This window comes from Solanum dulcamara, chromosome 7, assembly GCF_947179165.1.
Source record: "Solanum dulcamara chromosome 7, daSolDulc1.2, whole genome shotgun sequence".
NCBI lineage: Eukaryota > Viridiplantae > Streptophyta > Magnoliopsida > Solanales > Solanaceae > Solanum > Solanum dulcamara.
In genome coordinates, this window is record NC_077243.1 from 75,547,731 (window position 1) to 75,559,145 (window position 11,415).

Consider the following 11,415-nt stretch of genomic DNA (forward strand, 5'->3'; position numbering starts at 1 on the left):
TCTGTCCCTTTGTACCTTTTCCACTTAATTACGGAAAAATAAGATTTAAACTCTTGATGTGAACTTAATTCACACATCACTTGATGTGCTCTTACCACTAGATCAATCTTCTACTCATTCATTGTTTCTCTTATCATTTCCAAGACGGGTTTAGCATAACTTAACAATTTTAACTCAAATCTTGTATTTGTGTTGAAGAGTTCATTCAAATTTCAACATGTATATGCACAACCCAATAAGCAAAAGAGATTGGGTAAGAACCTTGTTTAGAGGTATTTTTGTTGGTATCAACCCAAATTTAAATGCTCAAGTCCAATGTGGAACGTTCCAAAAACTTGTCAACTGACTTAGTTCTCCTTTCTAGTGTGCCTTATCGAACACGTGAGATGTGGAGATGAAGCTCCGACACAGGAGCTAAGCCTTCAAATGCGGGTACAATCCAGAACCTATAAACTTAAAATCTAGGATCCGCATCTTGTCTAGAACACCCACGGAAACAATATCACAGCTTTAAAAAAATGAATCATCATCAAAAAGAATCATGAATGCCTTGCATTACCAGTAACAAACAAGCCACCTGATTCAATATACAGAATATTACAAAAACAGCTACTCTCGATACGGGTTAATTACATTATACAGGTCAACTTGGCATCGTATATATGCCTCTGAAGCAATGAATTTTAATTGACAGTATAAATATCAATATGGATTTCATACATACATTACAATTTCTCCATTTCCAGCTAAGATGCTCATTTCAAATATTAAAATGACGAAGGAAACAAAAGAAGCTACTCCATACATTATTTGGTGGAGCTACTTCCAGCCATGTAGTCTTTATCTGTTTCTAACTCCACGTCAGAGTTCTATTTTGGTCGTCGATAGAAAATGTCATCAATGCCTTCGCTTATTCTGTTTCCCACTTTCTGCAAGTTCTTGGCAACACCCATCGCAACCAAATTTGCATTCCTGGTGAACCTGTATTTTCAAGGTATCAAAGTACATGAGTGTCGTTATCAAACAATGTAAACAGTACATTCACTTGCAGCAAAGAACTTGAGATTGTTCATATCAAGATTTTAAGAATGCTTGCCTGGTGAGAAACTCATCACTAGTTGAGTGAGTTGGTTTATGTGATCGAGGCTCTGGTACTCTGTGACCTTCTAAATGAACAAAAATAATAAATTAAAGAAAAATGTTTCAGTAAGAGCTCTGAGTCCAATAGCATATTAAATTACGAGCAACTAAAAATGTTTCACCATTTAAGCGCTATGATTTACAGGAGTCTTTCTAAACTATGCTAATAACATCAAAATGAATTTAAAAGGACAATCAGCACTTGAGCCTTTTTACATGTGTGTGTGAGTGGTGTATGTGTGTGTGTGTGTATATATATATATAGAGAGAGAGAAACAAAGAGGTAAAATAATTGAACCCAGCCAAAGGAATAAGATAACCTAATAACCTACAGCATTTTTCCTATGGATTTGCTTAAAAGTTGTAATTTAGCAAAACATTGGCTATAGATTTATTAATGTGCAAGCTAAAACGAGTAAGTTCTACAGGCGAACCAAAACCTTTGAAGTTCCGATCAGGCGATAAGCTTCTATATTTAGTTTTGGCAACATGTTCAAATAACAAATACTTACACTGTTTCAATATGTTTGTCTTACTTTCCTTTTTAGTCTGTTTCAAAGAGAATGTTTATTTCCTAATTTGACAACTCTTTAATTTCAACATCCCACATGGCATGTTTAAGACCAAAAGAATTAAAGGGAATTTTGATACATTAAATATATCCTTAGTTTAAGACCACAAGATTCAAAAGTCTTTCTTACTTTCTTTCTCAAACTTCGGGTCAAGTTAGACTAAGACAAACAAATTGAAAAGGAGGGAGTAGTTACTAATACATTTTGGATGCCAATGTGTACAGCTCTACAGATTGAAATTTAAAAATTCTTCTTTCAGGACTTCTCCCAACTACATAGTTTATTTGGTAGTGTTCTCTTCTGTTTGATTGTCATCTCTTCAAGAAAAAAGGATTATAGAGAAAAGAAAAACAGCAGGTGCATTTTTAAGCATTGAACACTACATCTTTTACAGTAGAGGGAGCCATAAATACGATGTATCATAATTGTTTATCGTTGTTATGTCCCCTGGAGTCCCTTAAAGCCCAGGATCCAAGGGTATAAATCAGAATAGTGAATGGAATCCATGTAACAAAACTGAAATCTGAGTTTCTAGTAGAAGCTCAAGCTAGGGGAACAAGTATAACGGGCATCTTTTAATTACTTTTTAATTCTTTTGAGGGCACGTATGTTTTGGTTCCCCTTTTTGGTTTACCCCTAACCTAAAGTCAACCAAGCATGCAAAGTTCTAAAGTTCTGTTAATTTAGATGAAGTGAATATTTATTTCCCAACAGATTATGTTCTGGCATTACAAAAAAAAAATACCATTCCAATTAACCAAATCCAATGGTCAGGTTGCTAAATTGATCTTCCAAAATGTATTTAAGAAGAGAAATTATTATTTGTCTTAACTCTGTTTCCCAGCTTTATGCTTGTTGCAATTGGTGGAGTCACCATTGACGAGGGAGAGAAAGAAAAGAAAAGAGGGGAGAGGAGATCAGGTTTAGATTTTGGGTAAAAAGACAGTAAATTAAAGTCCCTCTTATTAATATGTTTTTATTGTGTTGGTAACGACATTTGAGAAAAAGCAAAAATGGTTACAAAGCTAACCTGCTACAACTACATATATATATGTTCTCTAACAAGTGTAAAACCAATCTCTAACTAGTAGTTATCACCTATATGAACCTTTCTCTTCCATTGTATCCCATCTTTAGCTAAGTTTGCATTGATTCCAAGGATTAGTAGGTCTTTCGAGACAACTTTCTTCCAATTGATTTTAGATCTACCTCCTTAACACCTTCACTCACCAAAGTCTCACACCTACAAACCAGTGCATTTGTAGGTCAACACAGGACATGACCAAACCATCTCTAGCGACCTCTCATTTTATCTTCGATGTGTGCTACTTGCACCTTCTGGCAAATATGGTCAGTTTTAATTTTGTATGACCGCACATTCATCTTAGCAACGCATGTCTGCAACACTCATTTTGAGGATATGTTGGGCTTTAGGGGCTCAACATTCACTACCATATAACATTGTCAATCTTAAAGTTGTTCTATAGACCTTACCATTCACTTTGGTAAGCATCTTTCCATCACATAATACCCCGACAACACTTCTCCATTTCAACCATCTGATTTTAATCTTATGAGTAACATCTTCATCTATCATTCCTTTCTCTTGAAAAGCGAGCCTAGATATATAAAATCTTTGCATTTTGGTACCACAATCCCATCTAATCTCACCAAACTTTACTCTCCTCATACAGATTAAACTTGCAGTGTGTGTCTTCAGTCCTACTTCTACTTATCCCAAAACCCATGCTCTAAGGTGCTACTCCATAGTTCAAGTTTTTGGTTGACACCCTCACTAGTTTCATCAATTAATACAATATCATCAATAAATAACATACACCATAGGATCTCATCTTGTATTGTGTTGATTAGCTCATTCATAATTAGGCTAAACAAGTAGGGGCTCAATGCTAACCCACTATTATGAGAAATTTCTTTGTATCTCCTACTACTGTTTTTAAGCTACTGATGACTCTTTCATACATGTTCTTTATGGAATTTATATATTTAATATGAATTCTTTTCTTTTCCATCACCCACCAAAGGACTTTCATAGTACTCTATCATATGCTTTCTATAGGTCAATGAACACCATGTGTAGATCTTTCTTCCTTTAAATTTCCATCAATCTCCTAAGAAAGAATATAGCCTTCATTGTAGATCTACCAGGCATAAATCCAAACTAGTTCTATGTCACTCTTGTTATGTTCCTAAGTTTAGGCTTTATCACTCTTTCCAAAGTTCCATTATATGACTCATGAATTAAATGTCATGATAATTTGCACGACATTGCATCTCATTTGTTCTTATAAGTTGGAATCAGAGTACAATTCCTTCACTCATAGGGCATCCTACCCCTTAGTATAGTATTGAATATCTTGGTGAGTCATTCTACTCTAACCCCTCTAAGATACTTCTAAGCCTTTATAGGATTACTATCTTAACCACAAGTTTTTCTGATCCTCATACTTTTCATGTCATTCTTTACCTCTGTCGGCCTAATTCTTCAAGTGTAGCTAAAATTTCTATCGTACACAGACATGTGGAGGTCTAAAATGTTATTCTCATCGTTCGAGGTTCGAGTTGAACAATTGATCAAATAGCCTCTCTATCTCTTCTTGATCTCGTTATCTCCCGTCAAAACTTGTTGTAAATCATCTTCATATACTTCACCCTATTTAAACCCTTAACTTAAATCGTCTTTAATACACTTCACCTGTTTTAAATCCTTACCCTTCTAATCTCTCAATCGAGCTAGTTTAAATGTTTCTTTCTCCCCTTCTCATGTCCCTAGCTCTTAGTACAAGTCATCAAGAGTTTCCCCTCAGTCTTTTACTAATAGCCTTCTCATGTTCTCTTTTAGCTCTCTTGTATTCTTCAAAGGCTTCTTTGTCTTCTGCTTTTAGCAACTTCTTATAACACTCTCTTTTAGCTTTAACAACTCTTTGTACCTCCACATTCCACCACTAGGATTCTTTTTATCAAGATCCTAGAGCTTTAGACACACCTAATACTTCCCTTGCAATTTTTCTAATCAACCTACCATTTCCTTCCACGGGGTGTCTATGTCTCCCTCTTAAGTCCCAAGCTCCCTTCTCTCATGGTATTTCTTGAAAGGCTAACTGATCAACGCCCTTTAATGTCCACCATCTAATTCGCAGTTGTTTACAAGTCGTCTTCTTTCTCATTCCACTCTTAAGCTTTACATCTAAGACTACTAACCTATGTTGAGTGGTCATTGCTTCTCGTGGAATAATCTTATAGTGTATAGTCCTTAAATGTACGTCTATCTCATCTTCTAATAAGGACAAAGACCATTTGACTATGATTACTCCCCACCCCCCCACCCACCCCACCCACAACCCCGTCCCCACCCACTCTTAAAAGTTATTAGGTGAGAATTTATCTCTTTAAAATATGTATATCACTCAACTCATGGTAATATACAAAATACCTTCAACAACACATAACTCAGAGATAATGCTCCAAGCCATTACTTTGATCAGCATTCAGAATGGATCAAGGATTTGAACTTTATGAGTTCTATTCTATAATCTGTATTCTAAGAGAGTGATTTCAAGTGTTAGTAACTAGGTTCTGAACTTAATTTTTGGACATATTTAGTAGATTTCTTAACACAAAGACAAAGTTCGGGCCAAAGCTACAGGATTCTACCAAACCATATGTTAAAGCCTACCTCTGCTGCTGTCAGCAATATATGATGGTTTCAGACGCTTAAGAAACTCATAACAATACATTAAGCAGATGTATTGTAATTATATCCTGATAGATCCACTCATTGCAATTACTGATTCCTGCAAAGCATGGGAATATAAGCTAGAGAGATTGTTGATGGTGTTCAAAAAGCTCGAAAATATTAGTAATTTTGAGAAGAACACAGCGACCCAAATTATAGCAGGACATCTCTTCACAAAAACAGTAGTTCTGCAAAGGGCATAATTTTTTTGCCTCAGTCCATAACATAAAGGGCTATGTGAAAACCTCAAATGGTGAAACAAGCAACTCAATTCTTGATATAAAACATTGTAACTCAAGACCTGCATGCTGGATGTAAACTGTCACTTTCAACATGGACTCCTAGCCATAAATACAGGTAGACTTGGGAGTAACAAAGTAGAGGAGAAAATATTCTTAGAAACATATAGAGAAGTACAATTCTAATATGGGAAAAGGGTCAAAAATGCCCTCCGTTTATATTTTGGTCCAAAAATGCCCTTGCAGTCAATAAGGGCATTTCTGGACCAAAGTATTGACGGCAAGGACATTTTTGGACCAAACTATAAACAGAGGGCATTTTTGTTCATTTCAAATAGTTTAAGGGCATTTTTGACCCTTTTCCCTTCTAATATTGATCAAAGGCTTTCTATTAATGAATTCTTTTTAATTTTACATTTTCTAATAAAAGAATATTTCTCTTTTAAGATACCTTCAAAATCACCAAAAGATTTTCCTAATGCATCACTGAAAGCAAGCTTTACATAGGAAATGCAGCAGCTAAACAAGGACAAACTTTCACTAAGATATTTAGGAATTCCTTAAACCTCCCAATCATGAAAATTTATTACCAGAATTATGATATTTAGGAAATTTTTAATCAAGCAACACTCTTAACTGCGAAAGACATTCATACGTCCACCTAAACATCAAAGACCTAAAACAATACAAAGAAGACCTCTTTCAGCATTGAATTCTGAAATTAAATTAAAGAAAGTCACCTTCTCTCTTACGAGCATGGCCAGGAGCTTCCTCAGCTGAACTGAGCTTTCTTTCCACCAACACCTGTGCCAGTGCACTATGTTAGTTGAGCAAGAAAGTTGTGGAATAACAAACAATTAGGATATAAAAAACAACGAGCAATTGATGCATATTATCTTCTGAGATATACTCTCTTTTACAGATACAAATTAATTTCACATTACAAAAAGTGATCAGTAAAGCTGACAGGTCAGTCACATAGTATGTAAAGCCTTTCTGGGTTCAAGCTAGGAGTTCGATTTCAAAGTCGATAGGCCTAATAACTCATTTCACGTGAGATATCAAAGCATTACACCTCAAATGGGAACAAATTTCTCTGAAGAATTAGAAGCCTATGCACGATTTGTTTCTGATCTCAATAAAGCCACTCACCATCAGAACAAATAGTTTGTATTCTCAAAATATCACATGCATTTCTCAGAATAAAAAAATTATCCTCAAAACATCATAAAATGGAACAAGCAATGAAGGAATAAAAGAGATAAGAAAGCAAATGCAAACCTCAAGGCCAACACAGACTGGCAATTCTGTTTGAACTTCTTGCCCATCAGCTGACCGAGATTTCTGATCTGGGTAAATGGAGTAACCAACACAAGCATATCTAAAATCTGTAAGGTTCCTACCCTCCTTAGAAGCTTCCATCTCGGATTCCCCAACAATATATTGAGATACTAGTTATCAAAAAAAAAAAAAGACGAATCGCAGAAAATAGCTAATTTAGTGGGTTAGTTTGAGAAAGCAACATTGAAAGGAACATTCTCAACTATTAAGTATGTAAAGTCACATGTTCTGGTTTCATGGTTTACTACACTATATGCTTTTTATTGGTAACAATTGTGTCGGGACCAACTTGCACACACCTCAATTATTCCACTGAGTACGTGTTACATCCGCCAACATAGGTACCGATTAACTCTAGCCACCAAGACTTAGGCAAATAGAAAGAAATCATCTAGCGTGCTTGTCTCTACTAGAATTTAAACACTGGTCCCCAATGTTTTCACTCACTTTGTTGACCACTATAGGCAATACCCTTCGGTGTTGCAATGCATAATTTTGTCAAAGGGTTACCCATAAAAGAATACATAGGTCTTTCAAAAAGTAACCTACAAGAACAAGCTATCAAGACAATGTTAAGAGTTTCTCTTGTCCAAATACAACAAATGTAAGAAGCATTACTAAGTACTAGCAATATAAGGAGAACCTACAAGATCCAATTGGCAAGTTGAAATTCCTAGTCTGACATAGGGTGTTTGGACAATATTTGGTTGAAGTTGAAAAAAAGAAAAACATTTGAAGTTGAAGTTGAAAGAGTATATGGAAGTCCATAATCATAAAATTAAGTATTTGGAAGTCAGATATGTTTGGAGATAGATTCTAATATGGAAAAAAGTTGAACTTTTTTTTTTTGACTGAAAACCATTATTCACTTGAAATGCTCCTCAGACCTGTTTTTCAACTTCAAGTTTTATATTTCAAGTGAACTTGAAATAATGGATCAAATCATAAATCAAACATTGATTTTCAAACAGTATTTCAAATTGAAGTTGGAGTAACAAAATATTCCCTCTGTCCTAATTTATGTGATGCACTTACCTTTCTAGTTTCTCCCAAAAAAGGATACATTTTTATGTTTAGAAACATTGTAACTTCAAAGTTTCAATTTTACTCTTAAAAGAGATGATTTATAGCCACAAAATGACTTGTTTTAGACCATAAGTTTCACAAGTCTTTATTTATTTTTTATAACTCTGCCACTCAAAGTGCATCACATAAATTGGGACGAATTGAGGAGTAATATGCATGGGTAAAGGGATATATCAGAAATTCTCACCACAAATCTTAGACGTTTGTTCATGAATAATTTTAAATGTTTTAAAGTCCTAATCTTTAATAAAGAAGTAGCCAACTGAAATGAACTTGAAGCACAGATGATTATTGGAAAATGCATGATCAAATAACGAACGCTAATCATTCAATCAACTACCCTCAAGTCGAAACTGGTGGAATAAGCTTATATGAATCCTCCATTTTCTGTTCCCTTCTATTCGAGCTCATTTTACTCCAATATTCAATACTTCGCCTTATAAGAAAAATAAGAGATTCTCTAAGACTAGATAATCTGTAATACTCACACTTATTGCTACACCGACTCCTGGCAATCAATATGTGTGTGCATGTGCAAGCGCACCATTGAGACTATTGCCACAGTGAGTAAATATAAGACATAGAATATTCATATCTAAGCAGCACATTTTCAGAAAATGAGTACAAGGATCAAAATTTTGAGCAAACTAAGCTCCCGTCTGACCATAAATTTGAGTTTTTGAAATTGTGATTTTGGGAATTTAAAGTTGTGTTTGGAGATGCATTTTACAAGTTTTTCCGAACTTGAAAATATTTGAAGATCTGATCAAATTTCAAGGCCAATCAGATATTTGGAACACAAGCTAAATCAAACAACTAAATGAACACCAAAAAATTGGAAATATTTGAAAGAGAGATCAAAGTAAGAAGGAATACCCTGAGGAAGCGAACGGCTAAGTCCGAGGCATAGAGGATTTCGAGAATTGGATTTATAAGAAGACGAGTAATATAGACATCCTTTGCATGATTTTCCTTGCTTCTTCGATGAAGATGATGAACTTTCCTTTTCGCCTTCACCTCCGGCTTCCGCAGGATTATTCACACTTTTACTATTGCTGATGCGGCAGTGATCGGCGGAGTTTCTCTCTTTACCGGTGAAAATCGTGTTCTCCTTTTCCGTCATTCCTTTCTACTCCGTCGCCGACTCTACTTTGCCGGAAAAGCGATTTGAAAATGTATTATATTGCGATTGAAACATTTCTAGCAATGGGGCGGGGCGAATATCGGAAATGAATAGCGGGGCGGGAACAAAAGGGATATTATTATATCCTTATTGTTTTGCAAAAATAGAGTTAATTGCATTAAAACCAAAATTATCATTTTTTCGTCAATTTTATATTTTAGCTATTCTTTATTTTATTTATGAAAAATGACCTAAAATGCACTTGAATTATTGAAAATAATATAAAAATGTCCCCTTATTAAACTTTCAAAACTTCTAATTTAATTGAAAGTAATGTTTTTCATGACTCGCTTGAGAGTTGGAAGTTTAGAGTATGTTTGGTATGAAGGAAAATGTTTTTCAATTTTCTCATATTTGGTTGGCTTAAATGTTTTCCAAATTAATTTATTTTTTTAAAATTTAAAGAAAATAATTTTCTTTCAAAAACTAAGGAAAATATTTTCCAAAACTCTCCCCAACTTCGAATTACAATATTTTCTTCTTACCCCCACCCCTATTACGACCCCCTCTCCCCAAAAAATATTTAATTTCTTTTTTAAGAAAAAATTAAAAATTTATTTTTGAAAAATATTTCACATTTTGAAAAATTCATTTCTTTTACCCCATCTCTACCCCAACCATCCTACCCCAAAAAAACTTTAAAACTTTTTTTTTAAAAAAAATATTATTTTATTTTTTTACCCCATCCCTGCCCCTCCCTCCTTCCCCTTACTGCCCCCATGCCCACCCTCACCGGCCCCTCCCCCTCCCACCACACAAAAAAATTAAAAATTTCATTTTAAAAAATATTTTAAATTTTAAAAATTTTAATTTTTTACCCCACCCTCTATCCCGGCCCCCCTATCATCCCCCTCGCCCCACCAACCCCCCCTCCACACACAAAAAAAAATTAAAAATTTATTTTAAAAAATATTTTAAATTTTGAAAATTTCAATTTTTTTACTCCGTTCCCCCCTACCCCAACCCGGCCCACTCCCCCCACCAGCCCCCCCTCCTCTCCCACACACACAAAAGAAAAATTTTAAAAATTATTTTTGAAAATTTTATTTTCACCCCACCCCTAAATCCGATCCCCGTGCCAGCCCCTCGCCCCCGCCCCACTCCCAAAAAAATTAAAAATTCATTTTTTAAGAAAATCAAATTATTTGAAAGTCAGGTCTGGAGTCGGCTGTGGTCGGATTTCGGTTCAAGAGTTGAGATCGAATCTAAATTTGGAAGTCAAACTTTTGGTTGAATGTCGAGTTGGGTCCCAAATCAAGGGTCGTGATCGGATCCTGAATCAATTACTAGAGTTGATTTTCATGTCAGAAACTATTTTTTAAAAAATATTTTCTACTCTCTAATCAAAAATAAAAGATATTTTCTAAAAAATATTTTTGTATACTAACCAAACAATAGAAAATATTTTCCGAAAAATATTTGTTACTCACCAACCAAACATGAGAAAATAAGTTAGAAATCAACTTATTTGCCAATAAAACATTTTCCTTCGTACCAAACACACCTTTTGATGCCTAAAATTTAACTTATTTAAAACTCCTACCTGTGAAAAAGCTCATAAACCTATTAAAAAAAAATTCCAGAAAATTTGTTGTTTCGTAAATAAAACTTCATTAAATGGCATATAACAGGTCTAATAATATATTTTTTAAAATAGGTCTAATAATAAAATTTAGATTAATATGATAAAAATGACCCCTATAATCTCACAAAATAACGTTTCTTAGACTTTTATTCAACAGATCTTGTGACATACCTAAGGCGGAAAACTATAAATAAAGTCTAGCATACTATGACCAGTAAACAAATCTAAAGCAAATTTTTTATTTAAACAAAGAAAAAATCGAAGAGATAAACCTTTTCGACTACTTTATTTGGCAATAACATGTTTATTTCGTTCAATTTTTCGATCAGAAATTTTCAACGGAAAGTGAAACATGAAAAATTATCATAAGGGGAGAATCCATTATCACTTGTTGATTATGTATAATTCAGATATAATTTTTAAAAGTTATTTATTGATAGAGATTTAAAATAATGATGATAATAAATGGAAGAAGACGACTTGAATCAAAATCAATCAAAACCAAAATAAAA

At 34.2% G+C, this 11,415-nt stretch overlaps 1 protein-coding gene across 5 annotated transcripts; it reads right to left on the bottom strand.

Annotated features, from left to right (window-relative positions):
- Nucleotides 1-555: 555 nt before the first annotated feature.
- LOC129895248 (uncharacterized) lies at nucleotides 556-9,386 on the bottom strand. Of its 5 annotated transcripts, none has more exons than XM_055970930.1 (5): nucleotides 9,012-9,382; nucleotides 6,990-7,159; nucleotides 6,449-6,512; nucleotides 1,097-1,163; nucleotides 556-981 (listed from the first exon to the last, which is right to left on the bottom strand). In XM_055970930.1, the coding sequence occupies exons 1-5, from the start codon at nucleotides 9,256-9,258 to the stop codon at nucleotides 870-872; spliced, it is 660 nt and encodes a 219-aa protein (XP_055826905.1). In that variant the 5' UTR covers nucleotides 9,259-9,382; the 3' UTR covers nucleotides 556-869. The 5 variants fall into 5 exon arrangements, with proteins under 5 accessions (XP_055826905.1, XP_055826906.1, XP_055826904.1 ...); XM_055970931.1 differs by having other exon boundaries at nucleotides 1,097-1,166; nucleotides 6,990-7,057; nucleotides 9,012-9,381; XM_055970929.1 differs by having other exon boundaries at nucleotides 1,097-1,166; nucleotides 9,012-9,381.
- Between the last annotated feature and the right edge of the window lie 2,029 nt (nucleotides 9,387-11,415).